General features: G+C 39.7%; 1 protein-coding gene across 4 annotated transcripts in view; it reads right to left on the reverse strand.

Moving 5' to 3' along the window:
* Window positions 1–7,920, reverse strand: part of PAN3 (poly(A) specific ribonuclease subunit PAN3) — a 127,300-nt gene extending 119,380 nt beyond the window's left edge. For 2 of the 4 annotated variants that reach the window (XM_017848497.1, XM_017848498.1), the window contains exons 1-3: window positions 7,737–7,920; window positions 4,891–4,957; window positions 1,574–1,644 (exon numbers count right to left, since the gene is read on the reverse strand). In XM_017848497.1, the coding sequence (XP_017703986.1) occupies window positions 1,574–1,644; window positions 4,891–4,957; window positions 7,737–7,850 (252 nt within the window). In that variant the 5' untranslated portion in view covers window positions 7,851–7,920. Of the gene's footprint in view, window positions 1–1,573; window positions 1,645–2,938; window positions 3,016–4,890; window positions 4,958–7,736 lie in introns of those variants that run through there. The other 2 variants (XM_017848500.1, XM_017848499.1) reach the window with 2 other exon arrangements.
* Between the last annotated feature and the right edge of the window lie 19,481 nt (window positions 7,921–27,401).

Raw genomic sequence — 27,401 nt, forward strand, 5'->3', positions numbered from 1 at the left:
TGAGACGGAGTCTTGCTCTGTCCCGCTGGTTGGAGTACAGTGGCGCGATCTCGGCTCACTGCAAGCTCCGCCTCCCGGGATCACGCCATTCTCCTGCCTCAGCCTCCTGAGTAGCTGGGACTATAGGCGCCCGCCACGGCGCCGGGCTAATTTTTTGTATTTTTAGTAGAGACGGGGTTTCACCGTGGTCTCGATCTCCTGACCTTGTGATCCGCCCGCCTCGGCTACCCAAAGTGCTGGGATTACAGGCGTGAGCCACCGCGCCCGGCCGGCAACTCTTAGTACTACTTCTAACACATGGATTTAGAAACCAAATATTCCAGTTTATAAGAAAAGTATGTAAAGTAAGAGTAAATTTATCCATAATAAGAGCCTATAAGGAAATCCATTAAATTAAACCCACAGATTTCAGTCTATCAATTCTAGTTGCTAAAAAGCATTTTGTAATTACCTTTTCTCATTCTCATCCGTCTCAAAATGGAAATAACATTAGATACATGAGGTTTTAATATAATTTATATTGGTCCTCGTAACTTTTTTTTGTCTTAAGAAAATCTAGTCTTTCTGAATTTTTAAAACTACTTTACTGAGGTCTGTTATACATATTTAATGTATTCAATTCAATGAGTTTGGGGGTAACTATGCACCATGAAGCCATCACCGCCAGCTTCTTGAATTTATTTCATTTTATACTACCTGCTGATCAGATCCTTCTTAAAAGTATCTTAAGTTCATATCAGCTATTCTAAAATTTAATATTCATGAGATACATTGAAATATTTTATTTTCATTTCTGAGCTTTAGTTAATTTTATATTTATTACTCTCATTAAATTTTGGGTCTCTCTTCCATTACTCAGGAAACAATGCTGTAACTTTATAATAACTTCCACCAAGATTTACAACCTCTTTAACATCTTTAGCTGTTACTGGTCCTAACCAAAAAAGACTATCTTCTCTAGATGATTATTAGTATTAACAAGATTCTCATTAAGACTCAAAGGCATCAAATTATTCAGCTTGTCACAACATCAGTCCTTATAAAATACTTCAAAAATCCATATATGGTCTATCAATCTAAATTCCAAATAAAATTAAATTTCTAATGTGAAGAGATTTTCAACTTTTAAACTGTTGGGCCAATTATGAAAAGTTGAAAATTTTAAGTTTGCCTTGTAATGAGGAGTAAATTAGGGAAGAATCTTTGAAATTTAGATAAAGCCATCAAAAAATAAAGTTTAAACATGATGAATATGCTTACAATGGGTCACATTAACAGCAACTATAACATTAAATCAGATGTTATCTTAAAAATAGAATACATTGAGATAAATAAAATGAACAAAAATAAGCAGGATTTCATCCCTTCACACAAAACCTCTATTCCATGCAGAGATCAAATAAATTTCCACATATAAAAAGATAAAGAAAAGGATAAACAAAATGCAGGAAAAACACTAAAGCCCATAAAAAGCTCTCCCTCCACTTACGAAAACATTGACATTACATAGGTAACAATGCCAACATCACTTCTAAATTCCATTTAGTTTAATTCAAGTTTCAATTTCACCTACCTTTCGTCTCTGAGAGATGTTGAGGGCACCAAAGTCATTAAACAAGGATGAAGCAGGTGAAGTTAGAGGATCTGAAAGGTAAGTTACATAAGTTTCCACACATAAAACTTGGGTAACCCACAAATCTAGTAACTGCTTAACTGGACAATGCCTATATAAAAAAAGTCAAATGACACAATAATTAAACTTAGTATCTAACACACAGTTATGTTCAAATATTTTCTGAGCAAATGAAACACAAACTGGTGAACTAATTTGCTCAAATATTCAAAAGCTGTATGGATCAGGATAGATCTATTTGACTAGAACCAAAAGAAAAATCAAATAGAGAAAAAAACCTCTTAACCATACTATTGTGTGTGTTTATGAAGGCAGTAAGTTGACCTAAAGTAAATAAAGGTTTATAATCTTGAGACCAAATCTTGGGAAGGATAAAAAGGAGGGTGGGGGGGGTGGGGCGGTGTCAACCACAGAGTCTGAGAGATCCTGTCTTGGATTTCAACACCTCAGCAAGGCTTTAAAACCAGCTACTCTACAAACTATTCCATATTTTAAAGTCTATCACCAGGTATTTGATATTATTACTAAAAAGATAAAAATATTAAGTTGTTAAAGACAGAAGTAATAAATTTTTCAAAATACAAACATGAAATCCAAAGATTTTGTAGGTTCAAAATTCCACTACTCTGCAGAAAGAAGTTACAAACAAAATTATATATCTTAATTATTTCTCACTTTACAAATGAGAAGAGTCTCTGAAAAGGCATGCATGAGATATACTGAAATATTTATCTTCATTTCTGAGCTTTAATTTTTTATTAATCTCATTACATGTTCTGCTAAATCCTAAAAAATGTATTAAATGTTCTTATGTAAAGGAACCTTAAATCTCTTCACAATGTAGTACAAATAGACTGCTGCTTCATTTCTCTGCCTTCTTCTTCCTGGTTTTTCAGACTCACCTTCATTAAAATTAACATGAATTTAATATTAAATAACTAATAGTGCAAAGGGCAAGATGTTAACAAAATAGCTTGACAAAATTTTTTTATGTAACTTATACGCTGACTGTTCTTTAATAATAGAGACATGGTCTTGCTATATTGCCCAGGTCGGTTTCAAACTCCTGGGCTCAGTCAGTCCTCCCACCTGAGCCTCCCAAAGTGCTGGGATTACAGGCGTAAGCAACCACGCCCGGCTTGAGATCTAAATCTCAATAGTTAGATCTGAGTGGGAAGATAACAATTTTTATTTTCTTCTTTACACCCATTTACAGTTTTCAACATTTCTACAATGGTTGTATATTACTTTTAGAGTAAGAAATATATACACAGACACACACAAGCAAAAGGCAACAGGTCTTACCATGGCCTGAATATGGCTTGGCACTGTCGTTTAGAAGGCTTGGGGAGCTGCTACTATTAGTCATTCTCTGAAAAACAAAATATGTATTTATAACATCACTGAGGAATACAGAAATAAAAGTATCCAACCAATTAAGACTGGCCCTCTTTGCTTCTTCCCCTCCAATCTACTGTTCACATTACTGATAATCTAATCTTCCTATAAATGTTACTGCTTGGGTTACAACTATGTAAAAACCACCACATGAAATGAAAATTTTACTCACTACCCAGGTATTTAAAGCCAAAGCTACAGACCTATTTTGAATTGTCCTTCCATAACTTATTAGCCTGGGCAAAACACATAATTATGTTTCCTTGTCTGTAAAACATAAATTCCAATATCCACTGAGGAGGGTACGCGCTGACTATGAATAAAAACAGTAAATGCTCTAATATCCTTTCTCAATTTGTACTATCATTCATACACTTTATACAGCTTATAAAAGTAGGAAATATCTGTTCTCTAAACATGTTCTATGCTTTCTGGACTCACTCCATAGCCTCTATGGTCTCTCCATCTTGTAAGGCCCTTTATCCCATGCCCACAAATCCTTGTCTCATATATAACATCTAACTCAATGCCTTAAAAATTATAAGTTAGGAATTTCTAGCTCTGGCTTTAATTCTAGAGTCCTGAATCTGTTTGCTCAACTTCTTATTTAATGTCTGCATAATTTTAAAAGAGAAGAAAAAGCTAAGTTCCTGAGGTAATTTTAATACAAAAATATATATTAAAAAGTACCTGAAATTGTGGCTCACGGGCAGTTAAAAGAAGGTACAACTATACAATAAACTAGTTACATTGTTCATAAAACATAACCATTTCTATATATAGCTGTGCATGTTTGTTTATAAACAACCTTTAGAATGCATAGCTACAAGAAATAAATAAAAGTTAAAATAATTCAAAAAAGCATTGGTTTCATACAGACCCTTAAAATCAGTTCAGCTTGAAGTATAAACACCAGGCCAGGAGTGGTGGCTCATGGCTGTAATCCCAACCTGTAATACCTCCTTTGGGAGGCCACAGCAGGAGGATCACTTGAGACCAGGAGTTTGAGACTAGCCTGGGCAACACAGACCTCATCTCTGCTAAAATTATTTTTATTAGCCGGGCATGGTGGCACACACCCGTAAGTCCTAGCTACTCAGGAGGCTGAGGCAAGAGAGGAGTATGACTTGTAAAATACAAACATGAAATCCAAAGATTTTGTAGGTTCAAAATTCCACTACTCTGCAGAAAGAAGTTACAAACAAAATTATATATCTTAATTATTTCTCACTTTACAAATGAGAAGAGTCTCTGAAAAGGCATGCATGAGATATACTGAAATATTTATCTTCATTTCTGAGCTTTAATTTTTTATTAATCTCATTACATGTTCTGCTAAATCCTAAAAAATGTATTAAATGTTCTTATGTAAAGGAACCTTAAATCTCTTCACAATGTAGTACAAATAGACTGCTGCTTCATTTCTCTGCCTTCTTCTTCCTGGTTTTCAGACTCACCTTCATTAAAATTAACATGAATTTAATATTAAATAACTAATAGTGCAAAGGGCAAGATGTTAACAAAATAGCTTGACAAAATTTTTTTATGTAACTTATACGCTGACTGTTCTTTAATAATAGAGACATGGTCTTGCTATATTGCCCAGGTCGGTTTCAAACTCCTGGGCTCAGTCAGTCCTCCCACCTGAGCCTCCCAAAGTGCTGGGATTACAGGCGTAAGCAACCACGCCCGGCTTGAGATCTAAATCTCAATAGTTAGATCTGAGTGGGAAGATAACAATTTTATTTTCTTCTTTACACCCATTTACAGTTTTCAACATTTCTACAATGGTTGTATATTACTTTTAGAGTAAGAAATATATACACAGACACACACAAGCAAAAGGCAACAGGTCTTACCATGGCCTGAATATGGCTTGGCACTGTCGTTTAGAAGGCTTGGGGAGCTGCTACTATTAGTCATTCTCTGAAAACAAAATATGTATTTATAACATCACTGAGGAATACAGAAATAAAAGTATCCAACCAATTAAGACTGGCCCTCTTTGCTTCTTCCCCTCCAATCTACTGTTCACATTACTGATAATCTAATCTTCCTATAAATGTTACTGCTTGGGTTACAACTATGTAAAACCACCACATGAAATGAAAATTTTACTCACTACCCAGGTATTTAAAGCCAAAGCTACAGACCTATTTTGAATTGTCCTTCCATAACTTATTAGCCTGGGCAAAACACATAATTATGTTTCCTTGTCTGTAAAACATAAATTCCAATATCCACTGAGGAGGGTACGCGCTGACTATGAATAAAACAGTAAATGCTCTAATATCCTTTCTCAATTTGTACTATCATTCATACACTTTATACAGCTTATAAAAGTAGGAAATATCTGTTCTCTAAACATGTTCTATGCTTTCTGGACTCACTCCATAGCCTCTATGGTCTCTCCATCTTGTAAGGCCCTTTATCCCATGCCCACAAATCCTTGTCTCATATATAACATCTAACTCAATGCCTTAAAATTATAAGTTAGGAATTTCTAGCTCTGGCTTTAATTCTAGAGTCCTGAATCTGTTTGCTCAACTTCTTATTTAATGTCTGCATAATTTTAAAAGAGAAGAAAAGCTAAGTTCCTGAGGTAATTTTAATACAAAATATATATTAAAAGTACCTGAAATTGTGGCTCACGGGCAGTTAAAAGAAGGTACAACTATACAATAAACTAGTTACATTGTTCATAAAACATAACCATTTCTATATATAGCTGTGCATGTTTGTTTATAAACAACCTTTAGAATGCATAGCTACAAGAAATAAATAAAAGTTAAAATAATTCAAAAAAGCATTGGTTTCATACAGACCCTTAAAATCAGTTCAGCTTGAAGTATAAACACCAGGCCAGGAGTGGTGGCTCATGGCTGTAATCCCAACCTGTAATACCTCCTTTGGGAGGCCACAGCAGGAGGATCACTTGAGACCAGGAGTTTGAGACTAGCCTGGGCAACACAGACCTCATCTCTGCTAAAATTATTTTTATTAGCCGGGCATGGTGGCACACACCCGTAAGTCCTAGCTACTCAGGAGGCTGAGGCAAGAGAGGAGTATGACTTGTGCCTAGAAGGTTGAAGCTGCAGTGGGCCATGATCGCACCACTGCACTTCAGCCTGGGTGACACAGCAAGACCCTGTCTCGAGAGAGACATCTACCTGATTCCTCACACCTTTTTCTTGTTAGGCGCAGCTGAGAGAGAGAGAGAGAGAGAAATGTAAATGTGTTCAAATATCGTATTGTAATAATGGAGAAAACCATCCAGTAGTACATCAAAGAAACTAGACAGGACAATACGTTGCCTTTACTATTATGGCAGTTTTCCAATTAAAAACACTAGAATACTTGCCAATTTTATTCCAATTCTACAAAATTGTGCAATACTAATCAACAAAAACTAATCTAAAACAAATCTCCTAAGCATTGCATGCAGCCATATGATAAACAAAGGGGAAAAAAAGAGCCAAAAACAACAAAGTGGGGTTAAAAAAAAATTCAGGCCGGGCGCGGTGGCTCAAGCCTGTAATCCCAGCACTTTGGGAGGCCGAGACGGGCGGATCACGAGGTCAGGAGATCGAGACCATCCTGGCTAACACGGTGAAACCCCGTCTCTACTGAAAAATACAAAAAACTAGCCGGGCAATGTGGCCGGCGCCTGTAGTCCCAGCTACTCGGGAGGCTGAGGCAGGAGAATGGTGTAGACCCAGAAGACGGAGCTTGCAGTGAGCCGAGATCCGGCCATTGTACTCCAGCCTGGGCGCGACATGAGCGAGACTACCCCGTCTCAAAAAAAAAAAAAAAAAAAAAAATATTCAAAGACATTTTTAACGTAAAATGCCCCAAGTACTATGACTTTACATTTAACATTGTAAGCATTAAACAAAATAAAACTAGCACTATGCTTCTATAATGCAAAGAGTATTCCTGAGAGGATACACAGGAAACTTGTAACAAGTGATGGCAGCCACCTCTAGGAAGGTTAACTAGAAAAGTGATGAGTAACAATGGAAGGGAGGCCCTTTTGTAACTTCACTTTTATAATACATGTATAATCTGCTCCAAACATTATTTTAAAATTGCTATCGGCCAGGCGTGGTGGCTCACGCCTATAATCCCAGCACTTTGAGAGGCTGAGGTGGGCAGATCACAAGGTCAGGAGTTCAAGACCATGCTGAAACCCCGTCTCTACTAAAAATACAAGAAAAATTAGCCGGCCGTGGTGGCGGGCGCCTATAGTCCCAGCTACTCGGGAGGCTGAGGCTGAAGAATGGCGTGAACTCAGGAGGTTGAGCTTGCAGAGCTGAGATTGGGCCACTGCACTCCAGCCTGGGCGACAGAGCAAGACTCCGTCTCAAAACAAAACAAAACAAACAAAACAAAACAAAACAAAACAAAATTGCTATCACTACCAAGTTTAACTAACATACAAACAAAACACACAAGTGAAATTAGTCTCTAACTACCCTCTCTACATACTCCCGTCACTCTTGCCCCAACCCTACCAAACCCCTACTTACAAAAGCTCTCATTAACTCTAACCCCATGGAAGATAGTTTACCTACATCTCACCCATCTCACTGCCTCCTAAAATCTCACCTCCCACTCAATAAATGTAGGAATAAATGAAGACTCTGTATGTCCCCTGGTCCTAGAATAAACTTCATAGTGCAATATGAATTTATACTGAGGATACCTGCATCAGGGGATATTTTGTTTCTACAGGGCTTCCAAATCCATTGACTCCAATAAAGCTGGTGCTAAAATAGGAATCTGTGAGACTTGTATCAGTTAAAGCACCTCCATCCATTCCTGGAACTGAAAGAGAAGGAAAATTCAAGTATTTAAAATTATTTCAGAGGATGAAACATTGATTTCACTTCTGTGTTCCTAAATAAGTTGTAAAGTCTCAAATCTATCACACTTATTTTTATTTACCAGTTTATAAAAGGCAGGATCAAATAAAATTGGCTTGGCTCTAGAAATCTGTTAAACAGTGCTCAAGTTGACTAATTACTTCCCACAGAAATAATTTATTTTCTATGAATCACCAAATAGCCCCCAGACACAACATGATTAAGTTTCTACCACCTGCATTTCCAGTTTCCTCATCAAATTTTCTTTCTTCAACTCAGTAAAAGGATAATTTCTCCTGTGAACCATTGGATGGTAAACAGAAGCAATTTTCTCAAGACGGTTTCTCACAACACATCTTTTGAAACAAACCAGCAGACTCACACTAACTCAAAATTCAGGGGGAAAAAATTCTGCAGAGGTAGCAATAGGATGGAATTCAGGAATACTGACAGTTCTTTTTAGAGTTTAGCGTAGGATGATACTGAAGGACTCTAAAACTATTAGGGCAATCAGCAGGACGCTGTGTCTTAGATGTTACTTCCTAATAAGTACTTAGCATGCAGCTATTTTCTAATCTGCCAGTTTAACAGTAAGATGGGCTGCAAGTAGGCTTGCTCTTCTCCAGGCAGTCACTGAGAAACTCCCTTCAACCCCAGTAAGAAGCAAACTACAAAAATGTGGATAGAAGGGATGTTGGGTCTCTTTGGAAAACAATAAGGTAATTTTTATTTTCTTCTTTTATAAATTTATTTCCCAAAACATCCATAATGAAAATGTACTGCATTTACAATTATAAAAAGTTTATTTTAATGGCTCATATTTTTTAGTGATTACAACTTCAGGATATGGCTGAAGAATATCATCAGAAACACCTAAATATTTATATATAAAAAAGTTCATCTTTAATAAGGAATTAGAAACAATGTGAAATGGGAAAAAACAAAGAACTATTTATTATTTGAAGAATGCAAACCCTTTTAATATCAGGCCCAGAGAGGTATTAAAATGAGACAGCAGTCACAGCCTACTCCCCACTTTGAGCTACGTGCTCATCTCTTGAAACTGCCTGCTATTGCCAAAAGTAGCTATAAATTAACCTAGTAATGCCACATTGGACACTGTAACCATCACCCTACAGCTTAACAATGTATAGCTGAATCAATGTTAATTTCTGTAAGCCAATGAGAATTCCTGACACACTTTCACTCCCTGTCCCCCTATTTCAGCTTTAAAAATCCACTACCGCTAATCAGAGGATATATTCAGGGCAACTTGAGTCTGTGCTCCTGGGTTGCAATCCTCAAGTTTGGCCCAAATAAACTCTCTACTTTTCTTCTGTTTTTGTAGAGATGAGATTTTGTTATGATCCTCAGGCTGGTCTCGAACTCCTGCCCTCAAGTGATCCTCTCATCGTGGCCTCTTTAAGTATTGGGATTACAGGGCCACTGTGCCTGGCTGACTCCCTATTTATATTTATTTTGCCTCAGCTTCTTCCATGTAGGTCGACATGTCTAACAACAGAAGAATGATTAAGTAAATCCACTGAAAAACTACCATGAAATAATTCAAAGTCATGGTAATTAATGTCCAGGATATGTTTAAAATACTTCAGCAAAATAGAACTAAAATAGGAGGACAGACAAAGTAAGACTGGGAAAATATCAATCATTGTTGAAGCTGGGTGACAGGGATGACACTAGCCTCTCTACTTTTATCGAAGTTTAAAATTGTCCGTAATAAACTGCTACACAAAATGATAATAAAGACTAAATAACTGTATATCTGTCATACTGTGAAAGAAATACATATTTCTTTTGTCTTCATCTATAGTTCCTGGCATAGAGCTCCTAGAAAAACTTGTTTCCTAAATGATAGGTGCTAGGAGCATCTTTGTTCAAATACTTGGTGCTGGGAGCATCTTTGGTTCAAATTTTTGGTCTTTGACCTCAGTTCTTAACACAGACTTCCTAAATCCCTTGGAATTTCCAAGGTGATAGGTGCATCTTTTGTTCTAATGAGGTGACTTTTGTTAGGTACCTAGATGGGAGCTGGTCACCAGAAAGACCGAGCCCTGATTACAAGTCTGGAACTTTCAGCACTACCCAACCATCTCCCAGTGAGGAGAGAGTGGCTACAGGTTGAGTTAATAATTTCCCTGGCCTGTGAGATGAAGCATCCATAAAAATCTCTCAACTGTGGGGTTCAGGGAGCTCGTGGGTCGGTGAACACATTTATGAGCCAGGAGGGTGGCACACCCCAACTCCACAGAGAAAAAAGATCCTTGTTCTACTTACTTTTTCATCTGACTGTTCATCTGTATCCTTTGTAATAAACCAGTCAAGCAAGTGTTTCCCTGAGTTCCATGAGCCATCATGGCAAATTATCAAACCTGAGGAGGGGTCATGGGAACTCCCAATTTGTAGCAAAGTCGGATAGAAGTGTGTATAATCTGGGGACCCGCTACATGTCACTGGTATCTGAAGTGGAGAGCAGTCTTGTGTGACTGAGCTTTTAACCTCTGGAGTCTGCACTAACTCCAGGTAGTGTCATAACTGAATTGTAGGACACCCAGGTGGTAACCAGAGAATTGGAGAATTGGCTGGTGTGGGAAAAACACTCCACACATCTGGTGTCAAAAGTGTTGTGTGAGAACGTAGTAGAGAGAAAATAGGAGCAAGTTTTGTTCCTTTCTAGTGTAATAACTATTTACAATGTGAAGTGAAAGGGGAACACATTTTTATTTGAGGGTATTATGTGTGCTTACACATACACAGAAAAAAACGACTAAATATGTCAAAATGTTAACAATTTTGTGTCAAGTGGCTGGTTAAAAGAAAGACATTCGGCCAGGCGCGGTGGCTCACAACTGTAATCCCAGCACTTTGGGAGGCCAAGGTGGGCAGATCGCCTGAGGTCGGGAGTTTGAGACCAGCCTGATCAACATGGAGAAACTCCGTCTCTGCTAAAAATACAAAATTAGTCAAGCATGGTGGCACATGCCTGTAGTCCCAGCTACTTGGGAGGCTGAGGCAGGAGAATCGCTTGAACCTGGGAGGCAGAGGTTGTGGTAAGCCAAGATCGCACCATTACACTCCAGCCCGGGCAACAAGAAAGAAACTCCATCTCAAAAAAAATGAAAAAAAAATAAAGACGTTCGTCTTTTATGACTTTCTTTACAACGTAGTTATTTTCACAATGATGAGGAGGAGGAGGAGGATAGAGCAATCCATAAGGGGAGAGGTTCCTCCATTCTCTAAGGCATCTACTCTTCACATTTTCCTAATAAAATAGAATGGTTACTCCAAAATAGAGTACAATTCTAGAGTCAAATTGTTTTCCAATATAGCATCTTTATTTCAAATGCTTTTCACTTCAAAGGTTTTTATTATATTTTAAATTTCAAATCCAATTTTCTCTCTTTTCACGTTTTGTACAAGCCAGTAGAACAATTACTGAACATGCCAAGAATTCAAATATCTATGGTCAATATCTTGTCTTAGTAGAATTTTTAAGTTCCTCGAAAGCAAGGTCCACTGCACATAAACAAAATGAAATATTGGTAAAATTAATGAATCAGAGGACAATAAAACCATATTATAAATTTCCCACCTTATAATAACACCTTATCGTTAAGAAACAGAATTTGTCCCAATAAACACACAAATTTCTGGTAGTGATTTTCACTGTGTTAACACTGGTATATATTCCTTTCAGATACACAACTTTGATAGAAGAAGCCTTATGCTCCCTAGCAGAGGAAACACCTGACTGGACTTAACCAAAAACAGGGGTAGGTGGCAACGGAGTGCTGACATAGCCAGTAATCAATGATTAAAATCATCATTATTATTATTATTTTGAGATGGAGTCTTGCTCTGTCGCCCAGGCTGGAGGGCAGTGGCGTGCTTGCAACCTCTGCCTCTTGGGTTCAAGTGACTCTCCTGCCTCAGCCTCCCAAGTAGCTGGGATTACAGGTGCCCCCGACCACGCCCAGCTAGTTTTTGTATTTTTAGTACAGATGGGGTTTCACCATCTTGACCAGGCTGGTCTCAAACTTCTGAACTCATGATCCACCCGCCTCGGCCTCCCAAAGTGCTGGGATTACAGGCATGAGCCACTGTGCCCAGCCTAAAATTACTATTTTTTCAAGTAAACATTCCACACACACATATACCTACATTTGACTTTTCTTGTTTTGGAAGGGAGAAAAGAGGAATAGATACTTGGAGTGCAGTTAGGAAAAATCACTAACCAATGATACATTATTCCATCCTCTATAGATCATAAATATATTAATTTAATTACCAAGAACAGGCACATATCCAACCTACTTCATCAAGTGTTCAAAGAGAAAATACAGCTGGGAACGGTGGCTCACCGTGTAATCCTAACACTTTGGGAGGCCAAGGCAGGCAGATTACCTGAGCTCAGGAGTTCGTCTGAGACCAGCCTGGCCAATATGGTGAAACCCCCTCTCTACTAAAAATAAAAAACTTAGCCAGGCATGGTGGTGGGCGCCTGTAATAACAGCTACTTGGGAGGCTGAGGCAAGAGAATCGCTTGAACCCGGGAGGCGGAGGTTGCAGTGAGCCAAGACCGCACCACTGCACTCCAGCCTGGGCAACAAAAGCGAGACTCCATCTCAAAAAAAATATAAAAACAAACAAAAAAATGAGAAAATGCATGTAGAATACTTTTAAATTTAAATTACTTAAGTGTAAGATATGTGAGTGACCTTAATTACCGAGAATAGATCATCAGGAATTTTCAGTCCTTCAATCCTTTATTTTTGCAAGCCACTTTAAGTAAATCTTAAAACTATTTCCATGGACTAATAGTTTGCAAGTCACTTTTTTGTTTTTGTTTTGTTTTGTTTCGTTTTTTTTTTTTTTTTTGAGACAGAGTCTCATCTCTCTGTCGCCCAGGCTGGAAGAGTGGCATGATCTCGACTCACTGCAAGTTCCGCCTCCTGGGTTCACGCAATTCTCCTGCCTCAGCCTCCCAAGTAGTTGAGACTACAGGTGCCCGCCATGCCCAGGTGATTCTCCTGCCTCGGCCTCCCAAGTAACTGGGATTACAGGCATGCTCCACCCGCCTCAGCCTCCCAAAGTGCTAGGATTATAGGTGTGAGCTACCTTACCTGGCCTAAAGATCAAATTTACAATCAAAACGGAAGCAGGACTGGCTAGGTTGTAAAGATTAAAAATGGGTATTAAGCCAGGCACAACGGCTCACACCTGTAATCCCAACACTTCAGGAGGCCGAGGCAGGCGGATCACCTGAGGTCAGGAGTTTGAGACCAGCCTGGCCAACATAGTTGAAACCCCATCTCTACTAAAAATACAAACATTAGCCAGGCATGGTGGCAGGTGCCTATAGTCCCAGCTACTAGAGAGGCTGAGGCAGAAGAATCGCTTGAACCCGCTAAGTGGAGGTTGCAGAGAGCTGAGATTGTGCCACTGCACTCCAGCCTGGGCAACAGAGACTGTCTCAAAATAAAAAACACGGGGTGATATTGGAAGAGAATACCACAAGCATAACCAAGTGACCTTTTGATAAGGAGATTGCCCAGAGCCTGGGCAACATACAAGGCCCTATCTCTTAAAAAAAAAAAAAATTAAGATAAAAAAATAAATAAAAGATAAGGAGATTCATACAGATACAAGGAAGCAGTTGATATTCATCAAGAAAATGTAAGAATGAACCCAAAGACATTTCAGATAGATCCAAGGCTGCTACTCCCCACCACAGGCCCACAATGGCAGAGCCTTGAGTACAGAACTGTTTTCTAGGGAGGGGCCCAGCTGCCCAGGGTTGCCTCACATCTCTGCTCCCCTTATTCCCAAGCAAGGCTCCCTGACTACCCCCACTGTGGCTCAAGTGAGGCCAGGTACAGCTCAGGCCTCCACTCTGGAGGGCAAATGTAGGCACAAGGGGTAAACCTTGATGATGCCCACATGGTGCTAACTCTTCAGGAGTGCAGTACTCCTAGGCATGGCTATCCCCACCTAGATTTCAAAGGATTCCTCAGAAAGCCTCAGGGGCTAGACAGAGAACTGCCATAGGGGAGGCTGTAGCAGAGAGCTTTTACCAGGGTTATGTCTAGTGAAGTTGTGAAGGCGAGGCTGCCCCCGAGACCTCAGAACTGTGCAGCCACCAGGATGCAACACCAGCCCAGGAGAGCCAGAGGCATCAGACTCCAACCTGTGAGTTGCATTAGGGCTTGCCCCAGATAAAGCCATAAGGGCGGGGTTCCCTGAAGCCTTCAGGACCCACCCCAGTCCCAGTGTGTCCAGAAGGCAAGAAAAGGAGTTAAACAAGACTATTCTCAGGCATCCAGATTTAATGTCGTCTGGCTTTCTGGGTTTTGGGCTTTCTTGGGACCTGCTATCCCTTTCTTCTTTCCAATTTCTCCCTTTCAGAATGGAAGTATCTATCCTGTTATCTGTCCTACCATTGTATTTTAGAAAAGTGTAACTTGTCTGATTTCACAGGCTCATAGCTGGAGAGCAATTTGCCTTAGGATGAATACCTTGAGTCTCACCCACACCTAATTTAGAGGAGACTCTGGACTTTAGACTTTTGAATTGGTGCTGGAAGATTTTTGACACTATTGGGATAGAATTTTGCAGGTGACAAAGACAAGGATTTAAGGGGTCACAGGCAGAATGCTATAGTCTGAATGTCCCTCCCACCCCCTGCAAATTCATGTGTTGAAACTTATCATTGTGGCAGTATTAAGAATTGGGGCCTTTAGATGGTGATTAAGTCATGAGGGTGGAGCACGCCATGACGCTAACGGAATTAGCACCCTTATGAAGCACAAGTAAACTGTTAGACCCTTGCCCCGTGTGAGCACGTGGCAACAAGGCACTATCTTGAAGCATAGACAGCAGCCCTCATCAGACACCAAACCAACCCACACCTTGATCTTGGACTTCCCAGCTTCCAGAACTCTGAGAAATAAATTTCTGTTCTATAAAAAGTACTCAGTCTCCAATATCTTGTTAATAGCTGCAGAAATAAACTAAGACACTATAGAATAACAACAAATTGAACAATCATTATTGTTGATATGAATCTACATCTGAGTAACAACTGTGGCAAGGTTGATTTTTTTTTTATTTTATGGTTAAGCAAAGCGTGATTCAGAGATTATAGCTTGCCCAAAGTCACAACACTAGTAAATGGTACACCTGGGACATAAAAGTAATCTTGCTACTATATTGAACAGCCTTTCAAATTTTTAAAAGAAATAAGGCCAGGCACAGTGGCTCATGTCTGTAATCACAGTACTTTCGGGGAGGCTAAAGTGGAATTATCACTTGAGCCCAGGAATTCAGGACCACCCTGAGCAACACAGCAAGATCCCCAACTCTACCGAAAAAAAAAAAAGAAATACAAGTATAAATCAAGAGACAAAATTTCAAACTTTGGACCAAAGGATCCTATACCTAACGAATCAGAACTTCGGCAGGGCGCACCGGCTCACACCTGTAATCCCAGCACTTTGGAAGGCCGAGGCAGGAGGATCACGAGGTCAGGAGTTCGAGACCAGCCTGACCAACATGGTGAAATCCCATCTCTACTAAAAATACAACAATTAGCCAGGCATGGTGGTACGTGCCTGTAGTCCCAGCTACTCGGGAGGCTGAGGCAGGAGAATCGCTTGAACCTGAGAGGTAGAGGTTGCAGTTAGCTGAGATTGCACCACTGTACTCCAGCCTGGCAACAGAGTAAGACTCGGTCTAAAAAAAAAAAAGGAAGAACTTCTGCATCTGTCAGCAGTCACCCTACAACTATTAACAGATAAATGTACACAATAATAACCTACTTTTTAAAAACTCCAATCTTGTAGCTTAATTTTCTTCTTCACACTTAAACCCCTCTTAATGAATTGAGTCTAACTCTCCAAAAACATCATACTACAGCAGTGTTACTCAAAAGGTCTTCACTTTGGGAGGCCGAGACAGGCGGATCATGAGGTCAGGAGATCGAGACCATCCTGGCTAACCCAGTGAAACCCCGTCTCTACTAAAAAATACAAAAAAAAAAAAAAAAACTAGCCAGGCAAGGTGGCGGGCACCTGTAGTCCCAGCTACTTGGGAGGCCGAGGCAGGAGAATGACATAAACCCGGGAGGCGGAGCTTGCAGTGAGCTGAGATCTGGCCACTGCACTCCAGCCTGGGCGACAGAGCGCAGATAACAACCTTGCCACAGTTGTTATTCAGATGTAGATTCATATCAACAATAATGATTGTTCAATTTGTTGTTATTCTATAGTGTCTTAGTTTATTTCTGCAGCTATTAACAAGATATTGGAGACTGAGTACTTTTTTTTTTTCTCAAAAAAAAAAAAAAAGTCTTCAATGGTCAAGAAACTTGGAAAATTCTAGGGGAAAATGAGTAAAACAAGTAAACCCCATTTCCTTACTGTACACCTTCCTAGGATGTGTGTACACAATGTGAATTGTGACAATCCAAAAAGAAGACAGAGTACTTCCCAAATTTACTTGACTAGCGAACCCTTTCCACATGGAGCATCTTGAGAGACAAGAGTTCCATCATAGAAGACACTTTCCAAAAAGTACCCATCTACAAGTGCTGAGTAGGGCATTACAGAGAAGATGCTGGTGATGCTCATGCTAAAGGATGAAATCCAAACTTCTTAGTCTGACACTAGCATATCCTCAACAATTTGTCCTCAACTATCATACTAATACTTCCTAAAAGGTGTTGAGTTTGAGTCTCGGTTCTGCCATTTACTAGCCACAAAGTCTTGGGCAAAATGCTTGTAAAATGCAGATTATGCCATCAATTATAAAATGAAAATAATATCATCTACCTAGAAAACTTCAATTGTTATGAAAAACAATAAATATCTTAAAGTTCTTTTAAAAAACTGTACAACTCTATACAGTTACTAAAAATAATTGAATTGTACTTATAATAGGTGAATTTAATAGCATGTAAATCATATTTCAGTAAATGGTTTTTTTTGTTTTATTTTTTGTTTTTTTGAGACAGTTCTGTTGCCCAGGCTGGAGTGCAGTGGCGCAATATCAACTCATTGCAATCTCTTGCCTCCTGGGCTGAAGCAAGAAATCCTCCCACCTCAGCCTCCCGAGTAGCTGGGACTACAGGCGCACACCACTATGCCTGGCCAATAAAACTTTTTATTTAATTAGTAGAGGAAAAGGGGGATTATTCAGTAAATGGACTTAAGACAACTGAGTATCCATCTAGGGAAAAAACTGAATACCTTACACCAATATTTACAAAAGATTAAAGATCATGGCGTAAAGTAATAAAAGTATACATCTACCATAAGATCTTTACAAGAATCATATAATGACTGAACTTTCTCCTCCAGTCACAATGATATACTCATTATATGCTTAAAATCTCCCACACTTTACCATCTAGAGTATAATCAATTTCTAATATACATACTCAAGACTCAGGTATGATGCAAAAGAAAAAATACTTGAGTTACACATTGAGTTTGAATCCTACTTGTGCCATTTACATACTATACGAGCATGAGCAAGTAACTGTAAATTTCATTTCTTCACCTGAAAAAAGAGGTTAAATACCATCTCACTCATAGGGTTGCAGTGTGGAATCAAGTGAAAGAATCTATGTAAAGTATCTAGCATCTTTTCTCACAGGTCTTCATAAACATTATTTTTTAATTCCCCCTTCTCTAGAAAGTATTCCCCAATTATTCCAAGTTGTTAAAACCTTTACCTCTTAAGATACTATTTATATCATTCATTTGACCAAAATAAACTTCCTTTTGACTTTTTATTGCTGTCTTCAACTATAGTATTTAAACCTTTAAATTTTCACATATTTCTGTACTATCTACTAATCTAAATTATCTGAGCTTTGTTTTGTTTTGAATTTATTTTGTATTTTTTTTTTGAAGAGACAGGGTCTCATTATGTTGCCCAGGCTGGTCTCGAACTACTGGGCTGAGAAAGTTGAGGCTGCAGTGAGCTGTCATCATACCACTGCACTATAGCCTGGGTGACAGAGCAAGACACTGTGTCAAAAAAAAAAAACCTTCTGGGCTCAAGTGATCCTCCAGCCTTGGCTTCCCACAGTACTGAGATTACAGGTGTAAGCCACTGCACTAGGCCTTAAATTATCTGTAACTACACTTTATGTATCTGCAATTATGCACACCTTTCACTTTTTGGTATTCCTTCATCTAATAGCACATTTTTGTTAGGTTATTTTTTTTAAGCTTGGTAGCAAGAAGTTGTTATTTTTGAGAAACAGTCTCCCTCTGTTGCCCAGGCTGGAGTGCAGTGGCATAATCAGCTCACCGCAGCCTCAAACTCCTGAACTCCAGCAATCCTCCCTCCACCGCCCCTCAAATTACTGGGACTACAGGCGTGAGTCACTGAGCCCAGCCTAGCACATTTGTACAAACATTTATTTTCAACTAAATGCTTTTGTCTTTTTGAGGTGGAATCTCACTCTGTTACCCAGGCTGGAGTGCAGTGACGCGATCTCAGCTCACCGCAACCTCCATCTCCCGGGTTCAAGCGATTCTTGTGAGTAGCTGGGACTACAGGTGTGCGCCACCACGCCCATATCATTTTTTGTATTTTTAGTAGAGGTGGGGTTTCGCTATGTTGCCCAGGCTGGTCTCAAACTAGTGAGCTCATGCGATTCACCTGCCTCGGCCTCCCAAAGTGCTGGGATTACAGGCATGAGCCATGGCACCCGGCCAACTGCCTCCACTTTTCCAGTGAGGAAACTGAGACCTCAGAGATGCCAGATGACAGTACAGTGGGTGCAGGCCCAAGAAACAGGCTCCTCTACCCCCTCAGCAGATACTCACACCATCCTTTCCTTTATTGGATTGTGGAATGAGCATAGACTTTTAACAAATACTGACCATGAGGTCTGTTTCAGCCAGTTGTCAACTACTAACCTTCAACAGTATATTTAAGTCTCAGTTTTCTTTCTCTGTAACACTAAAATGGTAGCATCTACTTTCCAAGGTTGTTGTGATAATAATTCTGTATACCGGCATGCCCAGTTGATATTAGGTGCCAAATCCACTTATTTATTTGCAAAAAGTAGCCTGCTTTTTCTGATGAAACACTAATATGCTCTTTGTAGTGGAGTGATAGAAGTAAGATAGAATATTTTACACATCTGTTACAAAACCCACAGAAGCTGTAAGAAAAGACCCAAATCCAAAGCAGGTGGACAAGACATACTGTCTGTTTGAAGAGCTGGAATTCCTTTGGAAGTTCACAAACTAAGAAAAAGTCAAAGAGAACTGTCAGAAAATGGCAATTAATGACTATAAACACTGTGCTTCCTGCCCTTATGATAAAGCTTCTGTGGAGAGTCATAAAGAGAACAAGTTCAAATTCTCAATTCCCTACCTCATTCCGAAGCTCCATAAAGCATTTTAGGTTATTACTTCATTTGTTTAACCACACAACTGTTAGAAGTTCAAAGGTCCCCCCAACCCCCACCACATTCCTATGTTGAAGTCTTAATCCCCTGTACCTTGGAATGTGACCTCATTGGAATACAGAGTCACCGCAGATATAATTAAAGATGAGGTCATTAGGGCAGCCCTAATCCAATATGACTGGTGACATTATGGAAAAAGGAAATTTGAACACAGATGCACACAAAGGGAAAACATCAAGTAAAGATGAAAGGAGTGACTGGGAAGATGTTTCTACAAGCAAAGAAACGTCCAAGGTTGTCAGCAAACGAAAAGCTAAGGGGAGAGACATGGAATAGATTATCCTCCACAGCCTTCAGAAGAAGGCAATCCAGCCAACACCTTGATCTTAGACTTTCAGCCTCCAAACCTGAGACAATAAATTTCTGTTGTGTAAGCTCCCCGCCCCCGAAAACATTCAACAGAGCCATATAATAAAAGATTAAATACAGATTAAACTAAAAATACAGGTTAATAAAATATTTCAGTCAAACATTAAGCTCAGACGTTTTGGAATAGCCAAGATAAAAAAAGAGAAAACAGAAGTTTAAAAATTGCTTGCTTAGTAAAATAACAAATACCAATTTGTTTGAGCAAAACCATTTTCCTAATACTAAACTCTTTGAAGAAACTATTACAAGGATTTTCCATAAAGAACATTGAACACCATGACACCTTCAAGACAAGTGAAAGATTTCTTGAAACACTTTTTATATTCATTCTCAATAGAAGTACAGAAAAGAATATTATGCCGCAACTGAAGTGAGGTAATTCCATAAAGAACTAACGATATAGCTCAAGTACTTAACTTTCCAGCAATCTAAATACATCAATCTCTCCCTCTTAAACTTTCATCCATTTGCTAGGAAACATTCAATTCTAGTTATGATAGATTAGACAGACAGATAAAATAATGCCAAGCATTACTTATTGACAGGTTTATATGCACAATCCCAACAGTTCTTTAAGATATATATGGTTATTTCTCATTTTAGTGACAGTACCAGAGTTGAGATTTAAAACCTTGTCTTATTTCAAACATTTCAAAAATCACTATACTACATCCATCTCACTCAACCCTAATCTCCTAACTCACATTTCCAACTGCCTATTACTAAGTAAAGTCTCTAAGACATGTGACAAGTACTTTAAAACTAAAAACTTAGTTATCTTTGCCTCCTTTCTCTCCCTTATGCATCCCAGGTAGCTGCTTCACCAAATCTCTCTAAAATGTGCCCCCCTCTAATTCATTTCCACTGCCCTAAACTATGTCCTCAGCGTTACTCCCTTCAACTATAGTAAAGACTGTTCCAAATGATTTACCCATTTCCATCCTTAGAAGTCAAAGGCCTACTATAGTTATCTTTTTAAAATAAAGAGTAAATAAAGCCAGGTATGGTGGCTCATGCCTGTAATCCCAGCACTCTGGGAGGGGGCCACAGGTGGATTACCCAAGGTCAGGAGTTTGAGACCAGCCTGGCCAACATAGTGAAACGCCATCTCTAACGAAAATACAGTAATTGGCCAGGCATGGTGGCGTACGCCTGTAATCCCAGCTATTTGGGAGGGAGGCTGAGTGAGGCAGGAGAATCACTTGAACCCAGGAGGCAGAGGTTGCAGCGAGCCGAGATCACACTGCTGCACTCCAGCCTGGGTGATACAGCAAGACTCTGTCTCAAAAATAAAAAATATTAAAAAAAAAAAAACTTTTATTTCAGTTTCAGGGGTATACATGCAGGTTTCTTATGTGGGTAAATTACATATGGCGGGGGTTTGGTATACAGATTATTTTGTCACCCAGGTAATATGCACGGTACCCAATGGGTACTTTTCCCTTCCTCACCCTCCTCCTACTCTCCCTGCTCAAGAAGGCTCCAGTATTGGCCGGGCGCAGTGGCTCACACCTATAATCCCAGCACCTTGGGAGGCTGAGGCAGGAGGATCACCTGAGGTCGGGAGTTCAAGACCAGCCTGACCAACATGGTGAAACCCCGTCTCTACGAAAAATACAAAATTATCCAGGTATCATGGTGCATGCCTGTAATCCCAACTACTAAGGAGACTGAGGCAGGAGAATCGCTTGAACCGGGGAGGCAGAAGTTGCAGTGAGAAGAGATTGTGCCATTGCACTCCAGCCTGGGCAACAACAACAGCGAAACTCCATCTCAAAAAAAAAAAAGAGAAGGCTCCGGGGTCTATTGTTCCCTTCTTTGTGTCTCTGTATACTCAATGTTTAGTTCCCACTTATAACTGAGAACATGTGGTATTTGGTTTTCTGCTCCTGCATTAGTTCATCTAGGATAATGGCCTCCAGCTCCAACCATGTTGCTGCAAAGGACATTATCTTGTTCTTTTTTATGGCTGTGCAGTAGTCCGTGGTGTATATGCCCCAAATTTTCTTTATCTGGTCTACCATTGATGGGCATCTAGGTCACTTCCACGTCTTTGCTATTGTGAAGAGTGCTGCAATGAACATATTCATGCATGTGTCTTTATGACAGAACAATGTATATTCCTTTGGGTATATATCCAAAATGAAATTGCTGGGTCAAATGGTAATTCTAAGTTCTTTGAGAAATCAGGAAACTGTTTTCCCCACCAGTAGTGTATACATGTTCCCTATTCTCTGCAACCTCACCTGTATCTGTTATTTTTTTAATAACAGTTATTCTGACTGGTATGAGATGGTATCTCAATGTGGTTTTCATTTACATTTCTCCATTTCTCTAATGATTAGTGACGCTGAGCTTTTTTTTCTTTTTCTTTTTCTTTTTTTGAGATGGACTCTCGCTCTGTCACCCAGGCTGGAGTGCAGTGGTGCGATCTCCACTCACTGCAAGCTCCGCCTCCCAGGTTCACACCATTCTCCTGCCTCAGCCTCCCGAGTAGCTGGGACTACAAGCGCCCACCACCACGCCTGGCTAATTTTTTTTGTATATTTAGTAGAGACAGGTTTTCACCGTGTTAGTCAGGATGGTCTTGATCTCCTGACCTTGTGATCCACCCGCCTCAGCCTCCCAAAGTGCTGGAATTACAGGTGTGAGCCACCACGCCCAGCCAACGTTCAGCATTTTTTCATATGCTCATTGGCTGAGTGTATGTCTTCTTCTGAAAAGCGTCTGTTCATGTCCTTTGCCCAGTTTTTAATGGAGTTATTTTTGCTTGTTAATTTGTTTAAGTTCCTTACAGATTCTGGATATCAGACCTTTGTCAGATGCACCGTTTATAAATATTTTGTCCTATTCTGTGGGTTGTCTGTTTACTCTGTTGATAGTTTCTTTTGCTGTGCAGAGGCTCTTTAGTTTAATTGGGTCTCATTTGTCAATTTTTTGTTGTTGTCGCAATTGCTTTTGGCATCTTCATCATGAAATCTTTGCCAGGGCCTATGTCCAGAATGGTATTTCCTAGGTTTTCTTCAAGGGTTTTTATAGTTTTAGGTTTTACATTTAAGTCTTTAATCCACCATGAGTTAATTTTTTGTATATGATGTAACAAAGGTGTCCAGTTTCAGTCTTCTGTATATGGCTAGCCAGTTATCTCAGCACCATTTTCTAAACAGGAAGTCCTTTCCCCATTCCTCGTTTTCGTCAACTCCGTGGAAGATCAGATGGTTGTAGGTGTGAGGCTTTATTTCTGGGCTCTCTATTCTGTTCCATTGGTCTACGTCACTGTTTTTGTATCAGTACCATGCTGTTTTGATTACTACAGCCTTGAAGTATAGTTTGAAATCAGGTAATGCGATGCTTTGCTCTTTTTGCGTAGGATTGCTTTCGCTATTCAGGCTGTTTTTTGGTTCTATATGAATTTCAGAACAGTCTTTTCTAATTCTGTGAAGAGTGTCATTGGCAGGTTGATAGGAATAGCATTGAATATTTACGTTGTTTTGTGCAGTATGGCCATTTTAACAATCTTGATTCTTCCTATTCATGAGCATGGAATGTTTTTCCATCTGTTTGTGTCATCTCTGATTTCTTTTAGCAATGCTAATTCTCACTGTAGAGCTCTTTCACCTCCCTGGTTAGCTGTATTCCTAGGTATTTTATTTTTCACAGTTATTGTGAATAGGATTGCATTCTTGATTTGGCACTCAGCTTGGAAGCTGTTGGTGTATAGATATGCTATGGATTTTTGTACATCGATTTTGTATCCTGAAACTTTGCTGAAGTTGTCTGTCAGACTTAGGTGCTTCTGGGCAGAGGCTATGAGGTTTTCTAGGTATAAAATCATATCATATACAGAGGTAGTCTGACTTCCTCTCTTCTTATTTGGATGCCTTTTATTTCTTTCTCTTGCCTGATTGCTCTGGCTAGGACTTCCAGCACTATGTTGAATAGCAGTGTTGAGAGTAGGCATCCTTGTCTTGTTCCAGTTCTCAAGCTTTTGCCCATTCAGTATGATGCCGGCTGTGGGTTTGTCATACATGGCTCTCGTTATTTTGAAGTGTGTTCTTCAATGCCTAGTTTGTTGAGGGTTTTTAGCATGCAGGGATGTTTAATTTTATTGAAAACCTTTTCTATATATATTGAGATGATAATATGGTTGTGTTTAGCTCTGTTTATGTGACGGGTAACATTTATTGATTTGTGTATGCCCAACCAATCTTGCAACTCAGGGGTAAAGCCTACTTGATCGTGGTGAATTAACCTTTTTTTTTTTCTTTTTTTTGACAGGGTCTCACTCTGTTGCCCAAGTTGGAGTACCACAGCCCAATCTCAGCTCACTGCAACCTCTGCCTCCCGGGCCCAAGCCATCCCTCCACCTCAGCCTCCCAAGTAGCTGGAACTACAGGCGTGTGCCACCATACCCAGCTAATTTTTTTAATTTTTTGGTAGACATAGGGACTCACCATGTTACACAGGCTGGTCTTGAACTCTTGGCCTCAAGCAATCTACCTGCCTTGGCTACCAAAGTGCTGAGACTACAGGCCTAAGCTACTGCTCCTGGCCTGGTGGATTAGCTTTCTGTTATGCTGCTGGATTCAGTTTGCTAGTATTTTGTTGAAGATTGTTGCATCTATGTTCATCAAGGACATTGGCCTGAAGTTTTTGTTTCGTTGAGTCTCTGCCAGGTTTTGGTATCAGGATGACGTTGGTCATTGAACAAGATAGGGAGGAATTCCCTCCTCTTCCATTTTTTTTGAATACTTTCAGAAAGAATTGTACCAGCTCTTTATATTAATATGTCTGGTAGAATTCGGCTTTGAATCCATTTGGTCCTGGGCTTTTTCTGGTTGGTAGGTTTTTGGTTACTGATTCAATTTCAGAATTCGTTATTGCTCTGTTCAGGGTCTCCATTCCTCTATGGTTCAATCTTAGGAGGTATGTTTCCAGGAACGTATCCATTTCTTATAGGTTTTCTACCCTACATGCATACAGGTGTTCTTAATAGTCTCTGAGAGTTTTCTGTATTTCTGTGGGGTATGTGGTAATGTCCCCTTTGTCATTTCTGTGTTTATTTGGATCTTCTTTTTTCTGTATTAGTCTAGTTAGCCGTCTAGCAATCTTATTTATTCTATTAAATAACCACTTCTGTTTTCACTGATCTTTTGTATGGTTTCCTGCATCTCAATTTTATTCAGTTCAGCTCTGATTTTGGTTATTTTCTGTCTTCTGCCAGCTTTGGGGGGCGGTAAAACACAGATCTTATCATATCACTTACTAGCATAACCTAGAAGGGCCTTCACAATGTGGCCACAGCTTATCATCCGGTGCCGCTCTCCATAACTGGTCTATTCTCTCACCACATCAGGTGACTACAAAACTATGAATAGTGCTTCCTCTCAAAACCTGTGTCTTCTCTCATCTGCCTAGAATGCCCTTTTCCACCAGGTTGTATGCCTCAAACATCTTTTGAAAAGTATTTCAAATATCACCCACCTCTCAAGGTAGCGCTGAATAGACTTTGTTATACATTTTATGTGTGTGTGTGCATCTATATATGAGATGTGTATATATACCATACTATGTCAGAATTTATAATGTCAAACTCCTTTATTAATCTATGCACTCACAAATGACCAGGGCCATGTCTGATACATCTTTGCTTTTTATTTATTTATTTATTTTTTGAGATGGAATCTCACTCTGTTGCCCAGGCTGGAGTGCAGTGGCACCATCTCAGCTCACTGCAGCCTCCACCTCCCGGGTTCATGCAAATCTCCTTCCTCAGCCTCCCGAGTAGCTGAGACTACAGATACATGCCACTACGCCTGGCTAATTTTTTTGTATTTTTGGTAGAGACGGGGTTTCACTATGTTGGCCAGGCTGGTCTCAAACTCCTGACCTCAAGCCCCGAAGTGCTGGGATTACAGGTGTGAGCCACTGAGCCTGGTCTGACACACCTTTGTATTCCCCAATATCTATACGATACCTAGCACAGAAATGTTCAACATATGTTTAATAATTAAATTACGTTCTCTAGTCAGTGCCCAGATAACACACATACTATGTCATTTAGTGAACAGTGAGTTACCTGCAGAGATATCAGACCTCCAGGGAGGAAAGTTAACATTGTTTTAAAAACTGCAAAGTCAAGCCAGGTGTGGTGGCTCACACCTGTAATCCTAGCACTTTGGGAGGCTAAAGTGGGTGGATCACCTGAGGTCAGGAGTTCAAGACCAGCCTGCCTAACATGGCGAAACTCTGTCTCTACTAAAAATACAAAAAATTAGCTGAGCGTGGCAGTGGGCACCTGTAATCCCAGTTACTTGGGAGGCTGAGGCAGGAGACTCGCTTGAACCCTAGAGACAAAGGTTGCAGCGAGCCGAAATCGCGCCATTGTACTCCAGCCTGGGCGACAAGAGCGAAATTCTGTCTCAAAATAAATAAATAAATACAAACTGCTAAGTTTATCTGGCAAACTGGCTCTTAAGGAAGTTATCATACTTGTCAACACTAAGATAGCCACAGCAATGCCTATAGTAAGGAAAAAAAAATCCTGAAACAGAAATTTCAGATGAATCAAGTGGCTTAACGACAAGTACCAGCTGAGATCCAACTGTTTCACTGGAGTGTATCCAGTACACTGTTTTGACCTGAACATGTTTATGATATACATTATTACTTAGCCTCTTCAATCAGAAAAGAACTGCAGTGCAGTAAGACTCTGGTAAAAACAGCTGATTCTGGGGAGGACTGCAATACTACAGGCATTCCAAGACGAACTTGCTACAAACTTGAGCATCAACAACTAAATAAATTGGGCTCTTGGGTGAAGCTATTTAGTATCATCAATCTGAATGCTCACTGAAAAATAAAAAGCAATTTTAGTTTGACATCTATGCCAAGATAATTACTATTTTCTACACAATCGAAAGCTGCCAATAAAGCAATAAATGGCCTAAAAAGTTTTCCATTATTGTTTTCTCAGTAATGTGGCTAGGAATAACAGAAAATTTTATTTCTAAAACCAGCTTGTCATATAAAGCATCAGTTTAAGATGATCCAAATCCATGGATGAGCTCAGAAGGCTAATGTTGAATTTTGGAAAAACTAGCAAACCACATGCATTTCCAATTATTTTGCTAAATCTGGTAGTATGCTAGCTTCTGGAGGGTTGGGTTTGGGTTCATCTTCTGTATGTGTGTATGTTAGTTATCTTTACTGATTCTTTTCTGATTATAAAAGACTTGAGGAAAAAAGATTCAGAAATGTAGAAATCAAAAGTTTCCCATCATGCCACCACAGAAATACTAACATTAACAACTCAGTGCTGTCTCTAGATCTTTTCTTCTTACGTATCTTTTTAAAGTGTATTACGGCCAGGCACGGTGGTTCACACCTGTAATTACAGCACTTTGGGAGGCCAAGGTGGGAGGATAACAAGGTCAAGAGATCGAGACCATCCTGGCCAACATGGTGAAACCCCGTCTCTACTAAAAAAATACAAAAATTAGCCAGGCATGGGGGCGGGTGCCTGTAATTTACCCAGCTACTCAGGAGGCTAAGGCTGGGCAATCGCTTGAACCCAGGATGCAGAGGTTGCAGTGAGCTGAGATCACGCCATTGCACTCCAGCCTGGCAA

This window comes from Rhinopithecus bieti, unplaced genomic scaffold, assembly GCF_001698545.2.
Source record: "Rhinopithecus bieti isolate Rb0 unplaced genomic scaffold, ASM169854v2 scaffold_28547, whole genome shotgun sequence".
NCBI classification, from domain to species: Eukaryota; Metazoa; Chordata; class Mammalia; order Primates; family Cercopithecidae; genus Rhinopithecus; species Rhinopithecus bieti.